This window comes from Cyprinus carpio, chromosome B15 (assembly GCF_018340385.1).
Source record: "Cyprinus carpio isolate SPL01 chromosome B15, ASM1834038v1, whole genome shotgun sequence".
Taxonomy (NCBI): domain Eukaryota; kingdom Metazoa; phylum Chordata; class Actinopteri; order Cypriniformes; family Cyprinidae; genus Cyprinus; species Cyprinus carpio.
Window position 1 is genome coordinate 27,690,647 of NC_056611.1, and position 22,407 is coordinate 27,713,053.

Below are 22,407 nucleotides of genomic sequence, written 5' to 3' on the forward strand. Positions count from 1 at the left end.
GGCGGAGTCCGGCGCTCCGGACAGAAAGAAATAAACGGAGGCGCGGCGGCGTGAAGAAGAACACAGACGCTCGCGGAAGACACGCGTCTCTACCTGCGTATCAGAAGAATTAGAGCGGCTTGTCCAGGTTAGTGACGCATACTTCACCTCATAGACTGTCCAGGTTGGTTTACACTAAAATCAGGCATCTACTACTGCTGTTATAAAGTTAATTCCTGGATGTTATTATTGATTTATGGATAGTATAGGCTATTACTACTAACATATGAGGGATGTGGAGGTTGACTTGTTTTTGAGTTGTTGATTTCAGTTCCAGACCCCCGCCCCATTTGTGTTCAGAGTTTTAGAGCCTATAATTAAACACAGTTGCTGAAGCTGCTATAAAAAGTTCACTGCGGTCACCTGAAGACAACGCTTCACTCACACAGTTCACAGAAAACATTAGACCAGTGTATACCAGACCAGATCAGTTCAGCTGTAGAAATAGATAAGAAATAGATGACTGACTTTAAGGCTAGTCTAAGCAGTTTATGCAACTGGCACCTGTTTAACAGTGAACTGAAGTTATATTAAAGGGGTCATTGGATGCAAAATTCACTTTTGTTGCTGTTTGAACATAAATGTGTGTTGGACATGTGTGTACACATCCACCCTATAATGATAAAAATCCACCCAGTGGTTTTTTTAAAATCCCCTTTCTCAAATCAGGCTGTTCTGAGATTCCTGTCAGAATGGCATAGTTCTGCACAGGCCCCTCCCACGAGAGTTGATTGACAAGGCCGTCTTACCTCAGACCCACCCTGAGTGAGCTGAGAGTTGTCCGCTATTGTGTCTGGTGCAGGGGAAGACCAGAATGACTCCTAAGCGATTGAGATGTTTTGTTGTTGGATGTAATAATGAACATAGCAGTCGTCATTTACTCCCGACATCTGAGTCGCTGAAGACGCAGAGGATTAAGGTTTTTTTTTTTAAGGAAATGCGCTGATCTGCCTAAATGCGTTTAAGTTTGTGCGAATCATTCGTGATCCAGCTTCATCTACTGAAGAAGTGAGTATGAGGGTTTTTATGAATCTTTGCAAATCGCCTTTCCTTATATATTCTAGTTAGCAAGTTTTGCAGCTGAAGTTTACAGTCTGCTCGTCACCCTACGGAAGTGATGGGCGGGGTCAGCAGAGTTTTTAAGTATATTTGTTTTTTTATTTTTCTTTGCAAATCACCTTTCCTAATAGATTTTGACAGGGTAAAAAAGGTGTTTTTTTAGACTACCATTGAGAAATTTTAACCAATGTATGTTATAGACATTTCATTAAGAGCCTGAAGAATTATATCAACTTGTGGAAAATGTGAATGTGATGACCCCTTTAATGTAAACCTCAGTGTTTGTTCAAAGTCATTTTTGTGTCTTAATAATATTCTTAAAACATTGGGGAAGAAAACTACTTATAAAGTGTTCATGGAATGAGATATTTTAGCTAGACATTCGAATAACGTTTTTTAAATGTTACTACTTGTTTGGAATGTTTAGAGAACATTTAAAAGTAACATTCCCATAATGTTTGAAAATGATAAAATGGAATGTTTACATAACCAACCAACCAAACAACAACATTTCTTTTAAAACATTAAAAAAAAAACTGGGTGGTTTGAATGTTCAGAGAACATTCAGAAATAATGTTTTCATAACATAATGAGAATGTTAGCAAATTCTTTTGTAACTGTTTCAAGACAAACATCAGACTAAATCAGTTCTGTTTTGAAGGTTTATAAAGGGTTGTATGCTTAATATGTTTTAACGTGCTGTAAATGGTCATTATATTTGACAGGAATGATAGTTATGCTAAACACTCATAGCTGTGAAATGCACTAGTGAATGATCGATCACAACAGTCTGTTGACAGTATGTCAGTAGAATGATAGGATATTATGGCAGTCACATTTTCTGTTCCTTTCTTAATTGCATCATTAAATAATCACTGGAGATATTTTCTGCAATACTGACTGTGCTCCTCATTCACACACACACACACACACACACACACACACACACACACACACACACACACACACACACACACACACACACACACACACACACACACTGACGTTTACTTAGATATCAAAATGTGGACACTGCATTGGCTACTATAACCTAGCCAAGTCCATTTCCACCATGGAATAAAAAGGTAATTGCAACTTTTCATCTCAAAATTAAGACTTTTTATCTCACATTTCTGAGTTTATATCTTACAATTCTGACTTTTTTCTCCTTGCAGTTCTGAGAAAAGTCTAAATTGTGAAATACAAACTCAGAAATCTGAGGAAAAAAGTCAGAATTGTAAGAACAAAAAGAATAAATTAAAAATAATAGAATAAATTAAAAAGTTACAATAAGAATAAAAACAATAAAAAGTTACAATTTCCTTTTTAAATTTTATTTCATGGCGGAAGCAAAAAACAGGATTACGAGATGTAAACTCAGAATTCTGAGATTTTTTTTTTTGATGAAAATTTGAATGAAAAAAAAAACAGAGTTATGAATTTATATCTCGCAAATTAGACTTTTTTCTTTCTTTCTCAGAATTGTAATTCTAAGAAAAGGTTTTGGTAGATTTGATAAGGTTTTTATACTTCTGGGTACAAATTTGTCCCCAAAATATGGTTAAGTAGACACACACACACACACACACACACACACACACACACACACACACACACACTATCCTTAATCAAATAAATTCCTGAGCCGCAGGGCTGTGTGACGGGAAACAGAATAGCTCAGGAGTGTGTGAGTGTGTGTGCACAGATCCAATAGACCTGAGGATTGTGGAAATGTGTGTTGCTTGGAGCCGTTCTTTACTCAAGAAACTCTTGTGCAAAAAAAATAAAAAGAGTCTGTGTCCCGGAAAATCGCTGTGCTTTGGAGAATACTGATTAGATCGAGAAAATCAGAGATCTCAGAGAGTAGCAGGTATTTGTGTTGTGCTTTGTGTAAATGTTGTAAGTTATCATGTAAGAATGAGCCAGACGTCTGGACCGGTTTGAAGTGAACCTGGAATACCTTGAGACATTTTACTATGATTCCCATTGAAGGACTTCTTCGGGTCAGGAAAGACATTAAACTTAAAATCAGAGACAGAATGTGTGTTGATTATCATTTGAAGTGTGCATTTTATAGGCGTAATATTTTTTTCTTATCTTAAATATGACACCCTTTAAAGAAAACAAAGTAACCAATTGAGTAACTGTTTGCATGATGATTTTATCTATATACAGTACTGTAGTGTATATAGTGTTTTATAATCATTTTTATAATTAAAATATACAGAAATTAGTTTTTTGTTTTATAAATTATAAAAAAATACACAAATGTATTTTATTTCTTAAATATTATAAATTATAAAAATATCTCTATATTTTGTATATATAAATTTATAATATTATAAATGATAAAAATCTATATTTTTATATATATACATTTTTATACAAAAAAGTATTAAAAATATCTATCTAGACACATTTTTATGTATGTGTACAAGTAATTTCAGAGGTGAAGCACGTATGATTTTTTTTTACAATTCTTTTTTTTATTATTAAAAATGATAAGGCAAAATATTTTTCTTTGGAATAACATGCTCTGTTGAATTGTCAACAATAAGACATGTATGTATCGGAAAATAAATATACCATTTTGATTTCATTTTACTTTTAGTTCTTGAAGCAGCACACATCTTTTGTTTGTAATCCTGTTTGTAATCCATAAGCAATGAAATGCATAAAAATAGTGAAACATGTATTCATAAAAAGAATAAAAACAGTTCTTGTGAGCATTATTTTTACTTCATGACCCCGTCTCTCTCTGTTCTTCAGGTGAGCTGCCTGTGTGTCCCTCACTATGTTTGTGGCATTGCAGCTGTGTGTGTTGGTGGCGGTTTGTTCTCTGAGTGCTTCAGTGTCTCAGTCCTCGTCTTACGGAGAGCGAGGCTCTGAAATCGGCCTGCAGGTGTTTTTGCGTGTGGTCCAGGACAAACAGCAGGAGAATGTGGTCCTGTCTCCTCACGGCGTGGCCTCTGTCCTCGGCATGCTGCTCCCCGGGGCCCACGGGGACACTCGCCGCCAGCTTCTCACAGGCCTCAAATACAGGAAGACAGGTGTGTGTTTGCTCCTGTTTCATTTGCAGTACTTGTGCATTGAAATGCTCAAAAAATAGGAATCTCAAGTCTGTAAAAGACATCTACAGACTGATTTTGTGTGTTGATACTGCTCTCAGGTCCATATAAAATGTTGCGGAAGTTGCATAAGGCCTTGACGACCAAATCCAACGCTGATATTGTGACGATTGCCAATGCGCTGTTCCCCAACGAGGGTTTCAGCATGAAGGAAGACTTCCTGACAGCCAACAGGGAGAACTTCATGTGTGAGACTCAAACCATAGACTACAGTGACCCAGAGAAGGCTGCAGAAACCATCAATGAATGGGTGAAGAACAGCACCAAAGGTACAGCTGACCCCTGCATCTGATACCCTTACCTCTAACCTGCATTTAATAAACAGGATTTTCACAATACAGTATCTCATGAAATGTCATATTTATCCCTAAATAAGCTCTTAGACCTGAGAGCTTTAATTTTTTATGTTATATATATAACTTGTAGAATATTTATATAAATAGTATAATAATGTTATAGGCACTTTCCATGAATAGTCTACAAACTGGGTTACCATTATTATTTTTAAAGCATTAGAAGCACAAATCTGTTGAAATGATAATCAAATATTTGAAATCTTACATTTTTGGAATTATTAATCTTTAAAAAATTCCAATTTATTATAAGACAAAAAAATCTTCAATTTATAGTATGTTTAACAGTAACTTAAAAAACAACATTTGGCTAAAATATACAAACATTAGTTATTTGTTTTTATTTGTTTAGTTTATTAATTATTAACTTTTAATTATTAATCTTAAAAGGTTGTAAGAAAAACTATATTTTTTGTAATTATAGGCGGTAGAAGTTTTTCAGTAAAAAAGCTGTTTGTTTGTTTTATATTGATTTATTTATGAATTAATTATTAAATTAATTGTTAATCTTAAAATCATTTTCCACATTATTACAAGAAAAAATAAACTTTATTTTATTTATAAAAATTAGAGGTTTATCAATAACTAAAACAACATTTTGTTCCAGTATACAAATGTAATTTGTTTATTTATTTATTTATTTATAAAATATTTGTAATATATTTAAAATGTAATATTTTTAATATGAAAGTTATATAAGAAAACATGAATAATGTTCTTGCATTTCTTGGAAGTTTGTCAATAAATAAAAAAAAAATGACATTTGACCTATTTTAAAATGACTTATTATACAAACGATTTATTTAATTTATTATTTTATTTATTTATTGCAAAATCAATCAAATCAGGATTATAAACTGTATTCACTTTTTTTTAATGGCAAAATCTCATACAAAATGATCACAAAACAAAACGGATGATATTTATATTTAGTTTGACCTCTTGATAATGTTTTTTCATTGACAATTTGTTGGAAAAAGTGTGTTTTTTAGGCCTAATTTAGGACTCTATTTGTGTGAAGTGGCAGCTACTTATAATATTTATTTATTTATTTATTTATTTATTTTTTCTTTATCAGGCCAAATTCCCAGTCTTGTCAAGGCAGATATGTTTGATCCGGCTATGACTCGGTTGGTGGCTGTAAATTCCATTTACTTCAAAGGCCTTTGGAAGTCCCGCTTCCAAGCCCAGAACACCAAACCCAGAAGCTTTACTGCAGGAGACGGGAAGACATACAAAGTTCCCATGATGTCCCAGCTCTCTGTCTTTAGCATAGGTGAGATTTTCTCGCAGGTTGCATCAGATATTACACTCACTCACATTCAGAACTGTTGAGTAATACAAGATTTTCCCACCACGTGATTCATGACGTTGTCTGGATATATGTGGAACTGTTTTTCAGAGACGGCGATGTAATTAAAACATGGCTACTTTTTAAATAGCTGGGAACGCTGGAGTATTTTAACTTTACAATGCCTCATAACCCAGCAGATGGGAATAAAATAGTGTAAAATGTGAATTAATTGAATTCTAATGCAAACGCCAAGAGTGAAAATGCAATAAACTGCTGTTTTACTAGTTGTGATATAAGCACTTTATGAGCAGAATAAAGTGTTTTATAGACCGTACGAAAGGACTGCATTTCTAAAGTTCACAGAGGTGACTGGGATATGACCCACATACGCGTGTGTTGGTTTTTGAGGAAAATTCATGCATGATGAAATTTAGGTTAATAAAACGAATATTTAATAGTTAAGTGTACTATTTGACTCTTTATTGTTTTCGTTCTCTCTGCAGGTCAAGCAAGCACTCCAGAAGGTTTGAAGTATACAGTGATCGAGTTGCCATATCACGGCAATAGCATGAGCATGTTTATTGCGTTGCCGTCAGAAGAGACCACACCTCTGTCAGCTATTTTGCCGCACATCTCCACAGCGACCGTCCAAAGCTGGACCAAACTGCTGGTCCAGAGGAGGATGCGCCTCCTGATGCCAAAGTGAGATTCCTGTCCTTAGCGTTATCCTTTAATATTCACTTTCTTTTTTTCCCTCTAAATCAGTCTGCATCTTCTAGGTGATGCAGTGTTATTTTAGAATTAATATATAGAATGAATTAATATAGAATTATTAATAATTATTAGTATATTTAGTCAATATTAAATATTAATATTGACTAATACTAATTGTAATATGTCTATGTGTTTAGTTGAATATTAAGTCCATTATGTCAAAATTTAAAGTCAAAATGATGTAAAAATTATAAGATGCTAAGTCTTTATTACAATTATCACATTTTGTCATAAATATGACTTTTTATCTAATTTTGGTCATAACTGATTTTTATCTCATCTCATTTGACTAATTATAATTATGACTTAATTTGTGATCATTTTGACTGTCACAATTGTAACTTTTTTTCTCATAATTATAATATAGTATGTTATTATATTTGTTCTATCTTATAATTATGTATTATTATTTAATCATTTTCACTTTATGTAATAATGACTTTTGTATCGCATAATTATGACACAGTATGTCATAACTGTGGCTTTTTTATCTCATAATTATGATTTAGTATGTTATAATTATAACTGTTCTGACTTAGAATATCATCATTTGGAATTTTTATGTCATAATAACTTTATCTCATAATTATTACTTTATATCTTAGGACTTTTTAATATGACTCAGTATGTCATAATTTTGACTTTTTATGTCAGTCGCATTTGTATCTAGTAATTATGACTTTTTTGTGATAATTATGAGATAATCTTACAATTATGACTCAGTATGCCATAATTTTGACTTTGTCAGTCACATTTGTATCTCATAATTTTGACTTTTTGTGAAAATTATGAGAATCTTATAATTATGACTCAGTCTGTCATAATTTTGACTGTCATAATGACATTTGTATTGATAATTATGACTTAGTATCATAATTTTGACTTGTCAATTGTGAGATAATCTTATAATTATGACTCATGTCATAATTTTGACTTTGTATCTCATAATTATGATTTAGTATGTCATAATTAACTTTTCTGACTTAAAATATCAACATTTGAAATTTTTATTTTATAATGACTTTTGTATCTCATAATTATGACTTAGTATCTCATAATTTTATTTTTTGTCAAAATTATGAGACAATCTTATAATTATCTCAGTATGACTCAGTATGTTGTAGTTTTGACTTGTTAATCTCATTATGACGTTTAATCTAATATTTATGTTTTATTTAATTTCAGTTGTATTTCAATTACCAAAAAAATGTTTTAGGAATTTTAATAGTTTTAGTTTTAGTTTCAGTTAACAATAATGCAGTTAGTTAACAATACCACACTGCTCTGATCTCTAGTGAGTCTCATATGGATGAATTTCTCTGGTTTCTCATGGTTTCTCCTCCTCTTCTCCGAGTAGATTCACAGCAGAGGAAGAGGTGGATTTGGAGGGTCCTCTCACAGCGATGGGAATCAAAGACATCTTCAGTAAGACCAAAGCTGATTTCAGACACCTGAGTGAGTGACAGCTGTCAGTCATGCACAGCATTTTCTTCATAAGTTCATTTTATGTGCATATGTTTGTGTTTGACTGAATGATTTCGTTGGCTGTTGGCTGTGGACTGTGAACTTCAGCGTGAATTACGTCTCTCAGTGAAGTGTGAAAATGAGTCAGAGTGACTCTGTTAGTGCTCTGGTCACCATCCAGAGACACTCCCAGCTCTGCACAGCTCCACATGATCTCGAAAGAGATAATTCTCCTCAAAGCCTGTGCTTTAGTACCATAATTCATGCTGTTAAGCCACAAACTTTAACCTAAATTGCGGTAAGCAGTGAATCACTGTGCCATTTTCACTTTAAACTATAAAGAAGCTTCACAGTTCACCCAGAAATGAAATCTATCATCATTTACTCAGCCGCATGTTGTTATCTATTCAGTGGAACACAAAAAGATAATTTTTTTCTATACAAAGACTGTCTGTCAGGCTCCAAATAGGATCAAAAAGTATCATAAAAGCTCTTTTTGGAGCTTGACAGGCATGTTCAGTATGAAATGTCATTGTACAGAAAACGGAAGAAAGTCATTGGGGTTTGGAATGACAGCAGGATGAGTAAATGATGGCAGAATGTTTATTTTTTGGTGAACGATCACCTTTACAAGATTTAAAGCGCTTCACATTCTTAAATCTTTCATTCTTTCTTTCAAGAATCTCTTAAACTCTAAAAGCTGAATTCGTTTCGTAAAGGCAGAAGTGCTCTGTTATGGAAGCCCATGTCTGCCACATAAGAGAAAAAATTATGGTTTGATAAATCGTAATTATGACATAAAGTCGACATTATGAGATATGAAGTCATAATTATGTATTAGAAATATTTATTTTTTACACAGTTTTGACTGTTGTAATTAGGACATTTTAGCATAATTTTAGCATAACTTTTTTCATAATTTTGACTTTTTAATAATTATAATGTATAATTATTATAATAATTTTGACTTTGTATCATAGTCTACCTTTATCTACCTCATTATTTTGACTTCTTATGCCATAATTAGTTTTTTCTCATAATTATGGCTTTTTATAATTATACTTTTCTATCTTATAAAGTATGACTTGGTATGCTGTAAATATCATATTTATGACTTAGTATTTCATAATTACAGCTTTTTTTCGACATAATTGTGCCGTTTTATCTCATAATTATCACCTAGGTTCACAATTGTGACAAAATCAGAACTTTCATACTGTCTTATCTCATAATTTGTTTTGACTTCTGTTAATTTTAAATCTCATAACTAATGACTTGTGTATTGTAATTTAGATTTTTATCTCATAACTACGATTTAATATTTCATAATTATGACTTGGTCATTATTTTGATTTTTAGCTCATAATTATGACTTAGGACATCATTTTGATTGTCATAATTGTGACTTTTTGATATTATGATTATGATTTACCAGAGCTTTTTTTTTTCTTTTCTTATGTTCTGGGAACGAGCTTCCATACAATGTTGAGAGAATAAACCTGGAAAATCAGAAACTGCCAAAAGAATCTATCCTAGGAAAAATATGAGAAGGGCAAATATAAAGACATACCAGAGTATAGAGGGAAAATGAAAATATAAATGAAGATTCATATTAACTAGAGGAAGGAAGGAAGAGGTTTTGCAAGCAATGTAGGCCATAGCGTATGAGAAAAACCATCAGAAACCAGACCTGCGGCTCTGGAAGTCTGAAGTGTGTTGTTCTGTTTCCCTCGTGTGGCAGTCTGATGTAATGACATGCGTTTAGTGTATGAATGAAGCCCACTTTGTATACTTCTGTGTGCTAAAGCTACATTCTGTGAGTAAAGACGTGTGTGTTTGTGTGTGTAACAGGTTTAGAGTCCATCTATGTGTCCAAAGCCCTTCAGAAAGCCAAGATCGAGGTCAATGAGGATGGAACCAGAGCCTCTGCCGCCACCAGTATGTTACTGTGTCCCATGATTCCTCTGTTTTGACGTTATTAGTAACCCTCAGTCATTGGATGTCCAGCAAGACCCTTCATCTGTGCTCATGATCCGAATATGCTTGTTCTCTCTCTCTCATTTCAGCTGCGATCTTGCACGCCCGATCTTCTCCTCCGTGGATGACTGTGGACAGACCGTTCCTGTTTCTCATCAGACACAATCCCACAGGTGCACACACGTCCAGTCTATGGGCTTTTTATTGGTTTATAAAACTGTAATATTAAAATGTTTCTGATATGAAATGCATCTCAAATCAGATCTCGTTCTCTTCTCAGGAACTATTTTGTTTGCTGGCCAGATCAACAAACCTTGAGCCAGAGATCGGAGGAGATTCGATCAGCTGTCCACACACACAGACAGATAAATGTGTTAAACTTTTGTCTTGGACTGCGTGTTCTTTACACACTCTTATTTCTCAAGTGTCTTTTTACCTTCGTTTTGAAGTTCTCTTGATTATCTTTTTATTCTTGAAGAACATTTTATAAGATTTTATAAATGGTTTATAATCTGTCTAAAGCAAATCTTTCTCACAAAATGTGTGCAACTTAAAACTTTTGTTTAACTTTTATGTCTTTAATAAAATGTCGGTTTATTTGTCACATTAATGATGTATTTTCCTGCATCAAGTCTTATTTTATTAAATAAGGTACTTAAACTGGTTCACTTTGTTTTTTTCTAACTCTAAGAAAACAGTTGTTGTTTATTTAATAAAATATATTCAAGTTAGTTGCTTTGGTTATTTTCATTTTTTATGTTTGATTAATGTTATATTACATTAAGATCAATAAGACAAGAAGAAAAATGATTTAATATTAAGTGTTTCTTAAAAAAACACTGATATAGACAATTTACTTATATAGCACATTTCATTCAGTTATTAAAAAGTGATAAAAAGGTTCATAACAAATAAATACACACACACACACACACACACACACATGCTTAGCAAGTGACACACACTACCACTAATGTAGCATGTCCGCGTAGGTTATTTATTATGGCGCTACATGTTAGGTTACAATTATCCATTATTTAGAATGATCTAAGAATAAGAAAAATAATTAATCAAATATGCAATAGATGTAGTTAGGCCTACATATTGTTATGAATACATGTGATCTTAACAGGCCCATCCTTTAAATCCAATTGATTAATTATTAAAAAGTATTCAAATATAGAATGCAAAAAAGTTCATGTATTTATTTTTTATATTTTTATAATGTTCATATATATATTTTTTGTATTTTTGTATACTATAATATATATATTTTAATTTATACTACAGTATATTGTTTTTATAATTTTTTTATCATATAATGTAAATAATTTAACTTAATTTAACAATCAGTATGAAGAGCTGGGCTTCACTTTAAATGCTCTAGGAGGAGATAGAGTTGCTAATTTTTAGAATAATAATCTACAGAAGATAATAAAAATATCAGTTAGTTTTTTCAGCCCATATAATGTAAATAATTTAACTTAATTTGTGAAATTTAGATTATTTGTAAATTTTCATAGTATATTACTTTTTTTTATTTTGTTTTTGGAATTTTGTGAGCTCTTGGTGCATAAAGAAGTGGCATTTAACTGTATGTTAAACATGCCCCCATGTAAATATAACTTAATGGTCACTGCGTGGGAAGATTGCATAACACCGCCCAAAAAAGGGAAGGAGTAACTTTTTCGCATATGTAACTTCACGCCCCCATATGTCTACGTCACTGCGTGGGAAGATTTGCATAACACTGCCCGAAAGAAGGAGTAACTTTCTCGCTGTAGTATTGTTGCCGCTGCCGCTATGTAATGGAGACGCTATGTGTTTCGATGCAAAAGAAAAAGCACTTTGTTTGGCCTCCCAAAAGAGTACACAACAAGAAATATGTGGCTAAGTTTTATTTACAACACGGTTCCAGAGCAGAACAACACAAATATTCCAGTTTGTACTGCGCACTTTACGGAGGATTGTTTTCTGAACCTGGGAGAGTTCAAGACCAGCTGTGCACAAAGGCTTTTACTCAAAAGTGGGGCAACTCCAACTTTACAAGGACAGCCTGGCGCTTCTGACTCACAGCCTGTAAGTATGTTTTCATATTTAAAGAATTTGCTATTGACTATTCATACCCGAGTTTTGAGCAGTGTAGAATAGCACTTGTTTGTGGTTTCTACGATCACAATGCAGACATGGCTTTATGTTTACATAATATAGCTTTTCGAGAAGAAGGGCAGAAGCACGCGCCCATTGTCCATATGTTCAGGTGTCTGTCACCTCCTGTCCTGTGATTAATTATAGTAACATACTCAGCTGTGATTCCACCTTGTTCCTCTCTCAAAACTGTTTTGGGTATTTCTCAGCAAGCCCTAGGTTCAGAACAATTATCCACTTCATCCCAAAGTCATAACGTTTCATGTCAAATGGACAGTATAGAAACACTGCCTGCTGGATCTCCAAAAACGCGATCTATTGGCACACAGTTGTCTTTCTGTACACTAAAGGACACTCACGCACGGAACAAAGGTATTTTACACGCAGTAGCAGTGTTTATGTATTCAATTATGAATGCATTAATTATAGTTGAATGTAAGATTGTAGAAAATCCAGTGTACTTAAGTGTTGCATGTTAAACGTTAGATATTACGTTTTAGGACTTTCTTCTCAAGGTTTCTTAGGCACTGAAACTATTCTCATTTTCCCCTTAGTAGCACAGTCTTCAAATCCCATCAAAGCTCCATTCACACCACACAAAAGGCCTCGTCTTGAGTTGGATGAAGAGGACGATGACACAGACATTTCTAAAAGCATAGCTGAACCACACAACCCTGCTGCTACAGTGGAGTCTGGATTATGGTAGGTTTAGACCTCTTTATAGTCTGATCAGTTTGTTTGCAATTTGTAAAAAAGTGACTTGAAAGAGTCAAATTTCTTGTTTGTCATTTTGGGGAACAGACCTCACACAATGTGTCAAAATACATTGTTTTTGATAGCTGCCTCCGGGAGCTATTTGAAACATGTCCACTGTGCGAAACAAAGTGTGATGTCCAGTGTAAACGAATGGGCAGCTATGTGTCATTCACCCAGCACTGTCCAAAGTGCAGTTATCACAGGAAGTGGGAGAGTCAGCCAGTCGTTGGAAGTACACCTGTTGGAAACCTACTGGTGTCTGCAGCTACTTACTTCTGTGGTGCATCCTTCATTCAATTTGAAAAGGTCAACTTACTTCTGTGGTGCATTTTTCATTCAATTTGAAAATGTGGTTTTATGATGATATTATTTTTTTTTTTTTTTTGTTTAATGGTGCAGCTATACCTTGATGCACCCGGACAGCAACACTATCCTTGACATGCAGCTTGTTCAGGTAAAAGCTACACCTTGATGCACCTGGACAGCAACACTATTGTTGAGATGCAGCTTGTTCAGGTAAACTTATTTTATATCATAAACTTATTATATTGTTACATTGGGAAATATTCAATTGTAGTTTTATTACTTTTTAATTTGGTTTTTAAAGAGAGTTGTGTGGTTGAATTTTTATTTTATCTGTATGTCATTGTATTATTTCGTAGCTTACAGATTGTGATGGAGGGATTGAGAAGTTTCTCAGAGAGCGCAACATCGTACAGTTCTACGATGTGTGGCACTTCGAAAAAGGTGACTATTAAGCTTTGTGTATTTTGATCGCATTTTTTTGTATACAGTGATGTGCTTTTATGACTGGTTTATGACATCAATGAATGGTACTCATACACTACATTCAGACTTTTTTTTACAGGTTTATCTAAAAATTTGGACAAACTTTCACAAAAAAGGGGTGTGAAATACTGAAGAAGTGGTTGCGCAGCATCAAGAATCATGTATACTGGAGTGCTACATCATCTGCTTCTGGTCCCGAGAAGGTGGCCAAATGGACTTCCCTGCTCAACCACATCCAAAATAAACACATCCACGAGAACCCTGAATTCCCGAAATGTGCACATCCAGAGAAAGTGTCCAGAGATCCCAAAAAATGGTTCCAACCAGGTATGCATCAGATTTTTCGATTATTTTATAATGTGACAAAGTACAGACATAGCTTACTACTAGTAATTTATAATTTTACAATATTATGTTTCTTTTTGTCATTAGGCTCAATGCCTCTGTACAAAGTGGAAAAGATCCTGAACAATAAGCGAGTCCTGAAGGACGTGGAAAAGCTCAGTCACCATCACAAGACATGTTCGCTAGAGGCCTTTCACAGGGTGATCCTGCGTTTTGCCCCCAAGAATGTCGTTTTTTCTTTCATTGGAATGTTGTGCAGGTTTTATATATTATGACATTAAATATAGTATTTTTAAATATGTATATGCAAGATTTGCTGGAAGTGTGTAATGTTTTAACTTATATGTCACTCTTGTACTGCAGGTTGTACCTTGCAGCAATGCAATGAAAATAGCAGAAAGTGGGAAGGTGAGGAGGAATTGAGGACTTCATGTGAAGATGGTTTTTTTACATGGTTAAAGTAGAGAACGTGAGAAGGCAACGACAACTTAACGCCCCTTCATATGGTATGTTACAAAATGTTTTATTTTCATACACTTACAAATACACATAGTGATGCATTTGATATGTTACTAAGACAGTAATGTACATAATAAAATGTCCTTCTGTACCCTATATTTACAGACTATGTAGCTGACTTGATGAAGCTGGTCTTTGAAGAGGTGTTGGCAGACCCCACACCATTTGTAGAGGAGCTAAAACAAATCCCCATTCCTTCATTCTACAGACTATGTAGCTGACTTGATGAAGCTGGGAGGAACAATGTTGATTTGATTCTGAAGCACAACTGACATTCCTGTCCTAAGTAGCACCAGCTTACAAAGACTTCGATAGTCATCGCGAGAGATATATCGGTATGTAATGTATGATGTGTGATGTGGTATCTTTTTTTTTTTGATTTGAGTTGAGATGTTTATATATTTGTTGTTTTTTTATTGTCTTTTGTTTTTTTTTACAGCAAATAAATATTTTGAAGAAAAACCTTCAAGGTTTTATTTTTGTTGCTTTTCGTGTCTTGGAAAACAATATTTTATTTGTTTTGATTTACAAATGATAGAAATAAGATACAATAAAAAAAAAATACTCTTTCTTCTGTTCTTTTGCTTTGCCTTTGGGTCCCAAAATCAGACTCTTTAAATGTTCTAAGGGGTGTGTATGTTTGTTGTGTGTATTATGTATATGTATTATGTATGTGTGTGTGTATATGCAAGTTGTATGGAAGTGTGTTATATATATATCTATATGTTATTATGTCTATATATATATGTATGCATGTACTGTATGTGTGTGCCTTATACTAGCAGATATTGTATTATATATACATAGCAGAAAAGAAAAACTTGCAGAAGCATACATAACGACAAAGTTCAGGACATACCAAAAAATACCTGGTGTATTTCAAGCAGCATTCAACTTCACTAGGCATGGTGATCTAAAACAACAAAAAACTTAAGAACACACACAGTATGCCTTTTAAACTTGTCACCTACCAATATTGCTTTGGGAGCTGATATTCCACATTCCATATTCCACATTGCATTTCACCAAATACACAAAATAATGTTCTTTTTAGCAACGTCATATAACCCCTTTAATAAAATATGCAATAGACCTTGATATATTAATAGGAATATTTAATCATGATTACAATTAAATTATATATATTAAAATATTTATGCATAATTAATCATTTATTGTACACAATCATACAGCATATTTTGGTTGCAGGAGGAAACCGCGGGTCTTTACGCAATGTTTATGTTTGTGTTTTCTGACGCGCGCGTTTTCTCGCAGCGTTACGGTATCTCGCGCGGTTGCGGTTGAACTCCCGAGCGCTCAGCTGACTCGAGAGGAGGAATCGTCGCACACGGGGAATCATGGCGGCGGAGATCCACTCGAGGCCCCAGAGCTCCAGACTCGTTCTCCTCAACAAGATCGAGGGCCACAGCGACGGCGTGAACGCGGCGGTGCTGATCCCGAAGGAGGATGGCGTCATCACGGTCAGCGAGGACAGGTAACGTTACACCCGCGCCGGTGCAAACATGAACACATCACCACAATTAACGCTCTCTCAACACTTGGGCGATCAGTTAATCCGGCTGTTTATTTCTTAAGGAACGTACATGTTTATTCTCTTTCAATGGCGGTAACACGATAATATCATATTACAGTGTTAAAAGTAACGTTAGGCTACTATAGTAACGTACTAAAAGATTAGCATGTTTCTATATGGTTACGTTACTTCTATAGCACAAGTCCGAAACATCATGGTGCTGCTTGTTTTTTAATGTTTTGAACATTTTGAACGGAAGCACTTGAACTTGACCCACTTATTGTTGCTTAAAACTTTGTTTTGGTTTCAGATTTGAACTACTGAATTGAATTATTATGAATTAGCATGCTAATCATAGTAGTCTGGTAGAAAACACATGCAGTTATTGTTATCACAGCTAAACTGTGGCTGGTATTCGTCACAAGTGTCACAATATGACCACAAATCAAAATCAGACTGATTCTTACAACTTTCCACAGTTTGAATGAGATCTTGTGTTAATCTAGATCTTGATTTTACATTAACAGTAATTATAAAAGGCTATCTATGGTGGTTTGTCTCAGACTTTGGACTGTTATATCAGTTTACAGGCCAAAATACTGTATATTATTTATTACAGCTAGGGGATTATTGTAGTTATTGTTGTGAAAGCTTGATATTAAGTTAACATCAAAAATAATATTACACTATTTGAAGGAGATTCCAATGACCAATTATCATTTATTACAGAAGTTGTAGTAACTGTGGTATTTTTTTGGCCTAAAAGGTGGTTAATTGGAGATGTTTTCTTGATGTGTTTTCACAATATAATGGATATTGTGTTATTGATGATATTTGGAGCAGTTCTTTGTTGCTTGCATGGTTTTTATGTGAAAAAAACTGCTTGGGAGTGCATCTTAAACCAATCTGAGGAGGTTGAATGGTCTTTTTCATGGTTTTAGAGGGTTTTGGCTATTCATCAGCTGGTCTGGTTGAAGCAGGGGTGTTGCTTGAGTTCCTCCTCTCGGGGTGAACACATAAAGTGTTTGCTCTGTTTCTGAAATCACGTCTGATGTCGCCATGCATTTCAACGGACTCGTCTCAGTGTTTCAAAAGAATGACTTTCATTCAAGATTGGATTTAAACATCTTTTTAAATGCTAGACGGGAGAATCGAACTCAGACGGCCATTAAGTGCAGCTTAAAGATGAGCAAGAGTTCAGTTAGTTTGAGAAGCAGATATTTTGGTAAAGAGAGAGTTTGTTTTCAGAGCGGTTTATAGATCAGATCTTGTTTGTGCTGTCAGAATCATTCATATTGTAGTTGGAGTGTATGTAAATGAACAGGCTTTGCTTCGAAGGATGGGATTCTTTGGTATCTAAATGTTGTTTACATTGTGGTTTTTGCTGACTGCTGAGGCGTTTTTAACAGCTGAACTGTTTTAGTGGAGACGTATGTGTGGTGGTGTGCTGATTACCTACATGTTGGCACATGAGAGCAGATGCACGAACTTTGCAAAACATGATACGCTTGAGATTTTAGAAGGAACTGAAACTGAAGGAATTGAGATTTCGGCTGCTCTCGGACATGTGTGTTTCTGTGCATGACCATCACACCTCAGAGGGTTATTTTTGTTAGTTTTTTATATTTATTATTATTTAATTGTATTTTTATGTAACATTATTTTTATATTTTTTGTATATTTTATTAGATTATTATTTATTATATTATATTATATTAAATTCTATGTATATAAAATAAAAAATATTATATATTGATTTGCATGTTTTATGTTTTATTTTTTATTTTTTTTTCTTTCAGGACGATTCGAGTTTGGCTGAAGCGGGACAGTGGACAGTACTGGCCCAGCATCTACCACACTGTGTCCTGTGAGTATCATTTCCCCGGAAAAATTAAAATCGCATAATTTTTCATCTCAAATATAGCGAGAGCAGGTTTGACGTGAATGACTTAGTGAACGTCTCCAGTTTCAAGTAAATTACCCAAAATAAAAATAATTTATTCTTGCCACCCAGTGTTCACGTGCAGATGTATGGTCGCTATGGTAACTCTCTATATAACTCTGTTACCATAGCAACCATATCACCTCTTCCTACCTCACATATATTCCCAGGTGTCATCAGTAAGTGTGTACATTTTTAATATGCCATTGCTCTTTTTGTTTGAGTAGCTTGTCATGTGAAATTCCAACTGGAGCTGTGTTTGAGAGGAATAAATTTAGAACGTTAGGAGTGTTGGGGGAAAAATAGCTCTGAAACTGTTATTTATACAATGTAATTTGTATATATAATTTGTTTTTGTTTTTTTATTCATTTTTGTTGTAGTATTTTCAGTTATAATTTAAGTTTTAGACTTTATTTTAATTAGTTGTAATAATTAATTAGTATTAGATGCTTTTTTTAAACTTATTTTTATTTCAGCTTTAGTCATTGTAGTAATTCAATTTCAACTTATTTATTTCTGTTAGTTGTGTGGGCAACATTTCATTTTTTTCCCCAAGTTTTTAAATCTAATAATTTTTCATCTAATATTTATTATTTTATGTTAACTTTATTTCAACTAAAGAAAGATAATAGAAAAAGAAAAATATTTTTAAATATTAGTTTTTAAAACTAAAAGGGATTTTTTCCAAATGTTTAATTTTTAGTGAATTTTATTTTAGTACTATTTCAATTAAAGAAAAAAAAAAAGTTGCCGTTTTTAGTTTTTAAAAATAAAAAGGCAACAATTCTAATTTAAAAATTTTTTTAATCTAATTTAAAAAAATATATATTTTTAATCATTTAGTTTTCCAACTAAAATGAAAACAATCTGTATTTTTAATCATTTAAATGTTAATCATTTAGTAGTAGTTTTATTTTTCAGACACAGATGTTGTTTTTGCTGCCGTCAGTAGCACACATTGACACACTTCACCTTTGCGCAGCAGAAATCTGTGATGAAGTAGGTCAAGTGTTTGTGTTTGTGTCCAGCTCCGTGCTCCTGTATGTCATATCACCACGAGAGCAGGCGGATCTTCATAGGACAGGACAATGGAGCTGTTGTGGTAAGTGCCACTGTATCACCCCCCTGAGGGCCAGAATGCTTCCAAATCTTCAATGATTTGTCTCTGTCTCTTGCCTCTTCATACACTATATATTAAATAGTTCACTCAAAAATGAACATTTTCACATAATTGACTTGCCTTCATGTGATTCCCAACCTTGTTTTTTTTCTGTGAATTCCAAAATGAGATGTTTAGCAGAATGTTCATGCAGAAGTCTTTTTTTGCTCACCAAGGCCACATTTATAAGATCAAAAATACAGAAAAAACTGGAATATTGTGAAATATTATTACAATTTAATAGGAACTGTTTTCTATTGTAATAAATTGTAAAATGTAATTTATTCCTGTGATGTAAAGCTGAATTTTCAGCATCATTACTCCAGTCTTCAGTGTCACATGATCCTTCAGAAATCATTCTAATGTGCAGATTTGCTGCTCAAGAAACATTTCTGATTATTATCATGTTATTATTATTATCATGTTATCATTATTATGTTGAAAACAGTTGTGCTGCTTCATATTTTTGTGGAAACCGTGATACTGTACATTTCATAGGATTCTTTGATGAATAGAAGGTTCAAAAGAACAGCATTTATTTGAAATAGAAATCTTGTCACATTATGAATGTATTTACTGTGACTTTTGATTAATTTAATGCATCCTTGAAGAAAAAAATAGTTAATTTCTTTATTTAAAAAAATCATATTGACCCTAAACTTTTAAACAGTATTTTATTTACAGTAGAAACACAATAGAAGGTGAAATATGGTGCATAAATAGTACTTTTTTTTTTCGTGACGTGAGCACCTGATCAGTGTATAGAAAAATAGCACTGTGTGTCATTTTGTGTTTCGCAAAAGGATGAAAGTCATCTGAGTTTGTGACCACATGAGGGTGCGTAAGTGGATAAACTCAGCCATTGTGTCATTTTTCTGTAATGTTCTTTGTTTCTGTCTTTCAGGAGTTCCTCATCTCAGAAGACTTCAACAAAATGAATCATGTCAAAACATACCCAGGTAAAACCAGAGGCTTCCATTAGTGTACTAACACAGCAGGGCTGAAGTGTGTTTGCAAGACACATGTGCTCTCTGTCCCCTGGGTGTGTGTGTGTTTGTTTCCTTGAGAGAGAAACACACACACAGACACACACTCTACTTACTTTGGCCCCACCCGAACACTTGAGGATAATTTGCTCTTTCCCAGCATGCTCTGGGGCTCAGAGTCCCATGTGAGCTCTCACTGGACACACACACACAAGTTGATTACGAGTGGATGAGTCAGAGCGGCTCTGGAGAAAACAGGACAATGCCAGGAAAGTGTGTGTGAGAGAGACCGTATTCCCACCAATAACTGTAAAATATTGCATGAATTAGTGTAGTGTATGTATGTGTATGAATTAGTTTGCATTTTGAATTGCATGTGGTATTGTTTCTTTCTGATATAATGCAGTTCTATTGTTAGCCGCCCTGTTGGCACACACCATGACATCATCAGATAATGACATCGTCCCACAAACATCTCTGCCTGAGGACGTGAAGCAGATCACAAAAGCGTGTTTGTGTGCTGGATCTTAATGATGTGCAGAACAACAGAGCGCGCTCGTGTAATACTGTATCCCACAATGCAATGTGCTCGCCTGCATCTTCTATTTCCAGTGTAGCAAATCAGAAGGAAGAATTAAAAAAAAAAAAAAAAAACTATACTATATATATATATATATATATATATATATACATATACATATATATATATATATATATATATATATATATATATATATATATATATATATATATATATATATATATATATATATATAAGAAAAATATAAAGAAATATATATTCGGACTGCTGAAGGTTTAGATATTTGAGAATTAATTAAAATGCTGAATTATTTTTTTACAGTTAAGCATGCATGCAAATCATTGCTATTTTAGTATTTTTATTAATATTTCCAATTAGCTTTTATTTTTAGGGTTCTTTTAATTTTTGTTCAGTTTTTGGCCATTTTTGTTTGGTTTTGTGCTGTTTTTTAGTAACACTTTGGAATAAGTATACATTAGTTAACATGAACTAAATACTTCATACTTATAAAAATGTTTTAATCTTAGTTAATATTCATTTTAATATTTACTAATAATTATTAAAATAAAATAAAAAAAATATTGGACCTGATCTAACATGAAATTATTTTTGTTGTTGTGGTTTTGTTAACTAATATTATTGAGAATTAATAAATACTGTAACTGATGTATTTTGTCATTGTTAGTTAATGTTAATGTTAATTCTCTAATTGTTAACTAATGGGACCTTATTGTAAATGTTGTAATTTTTTTATATTGCTATTTAGTTTTGATTTATTTATATTTCAGTTTAAATTTTAGTTCAGTTTCATTTTAATTTCAGCAATTTTGGTGCTTTAATTTTATTTCAGTAAGTTGCCAAGGCTGCAATTTCTGTTTAGTTTGTTTGTTTGTTTGTTTATTATATAAAAAAATATTTTATTTTATATCAGCTTCAATTCAATTAAGTTTTTTTTTTAAATAGTTTTAATTAATGACAGTTACCCTTGTGCAAATGAGGTCATGTGACAATGTAGCACGCTTCTGTTTATAATGCATACATGCAGTATATACTTTTTTTATACATTTGAAAGTTGATCTTCAGCGTGTGTGTGTGTGTGTGTGTGCAGCTCATCAGAACCGTGTGTCGGACCTCATCTTCTCTCTGGAGAGTCAGTGGGTGATCAGCACAGGTCATGATAAAAGCATCAGCTGGATGAGCACTCAGAGCGGCTCTATGCTGGGACGACACAGCTTCGGCTCTTGGGCTTCCTGTTTACAGTATCCTTCACTTCAGTCTCTCCCTGAGAAACATTTGAAAGCATTTTTACATTTTATTTATGCTTCTGTTGCTTTGTGCAGTGTTGGAGGTAACATGCCAGTCAAATGTAATGTCTTTGCTTAATAGAAGTATTATTTCTTTCAAACTTTTGAAAGGTAGTGTAACTCTGAATATACAGTTCAGCTCATGAATATCTACTGTAGTTCTTAAACGTCTTTCAAACATTTGATACCAATAATCTTGTGAAATCTGATTAAATAGCAGATTCATTATGCATTTTATTGGACTGGCAAATAATTTAGTGTTCTAAACTGTCTTAAGGTTTTTGTTATTATTTCT

The 22,407-nt window shown here is 33.5% G+C and overlaps 2 protein-coding genes across 3 annotated transcripts in view; both read left to right on the forward strand.

Moving 5' to 3' along the window:
• Window positions 1-22,407, forward strand: part of LOC109053853 (glia-derived nexin-like) — a 24,859-nt gene continuing 2,452 nt past the window's right edge. The window contains exons 1-9 of one of the 2 annotated variants that reach the window (XM_019071153.2): window positions 1-127; window positions 3,868-4,148; window positions 4,268-4,495; window positions 5,658-5,855; window positions 6,377-6,575; window positions 8,005-8,102; window positions 9,963-10,049; window positions 10,178-10,261; window positions 10,369-10,815. In XM_019071153.2, coding sequence (XP_018926698.2) covers window positions 3,893-4,148; window positions 4,268-4,495; window positions 5,658-5,855; window positions 6,377-6,575; window positions 8,005-8,102; window positions 9,963-10,049; window positions 10,178-10,261; window positions 10,369-10,406 — 1,188 coding nt within the window. In that variant the 5' untranslated portion in view covers window positions 1-127; window positions 3,868-3,892 and the 3' untranslated portion in view covers window positions 10,407-10,815. Of the gene's footprint in view, window positions 128-3,867; window positions 4,149-4,267; window positions 4,496-5,657; window positions 5,856-6,376; window positions 6,576-8,004; window positions 8,103-9,962; window positions 10,050-10,177; window positions 10,262-10,368; window positions 10,816-22,407 lie in introns of those variants that run through there. The other variant, XM_042740228.1, reaches the window with a different exon arrangement.
• Window positions 15,940-22,407, forward strand: part of LOC109053852 (WD repeat and FYVE domain-containing protein 1-like) — a 12,123-nt gene continuing 5,655 nt past the window's right edge. The window contains exons 1-5 of the mRNA XM_042740227.1: window positions 15,940-16,140; window positions 17,979-18,046; window positions 19,151-19,224; window positions 20,186-20,240; window positions 21,917-22,067. Of these exons, the coding sequence (XP_042596161.1) occupies window positions 16,004-16,140; window positions 17,979-18,046; window positions 19,151-19,224; window positions 20,186-20,240; window positions 21,917-22,067 (485 nt within the window). The 5' untranslated portion in view covers window positions 15,940-16,003. The remainder of the gene's footprint in view (window positions 16,141-17,978; window positions 18,047-19,150; window positions 19,225-20,185; window positions 20,241-21,916; window positions 22,068-22,407) is intronic.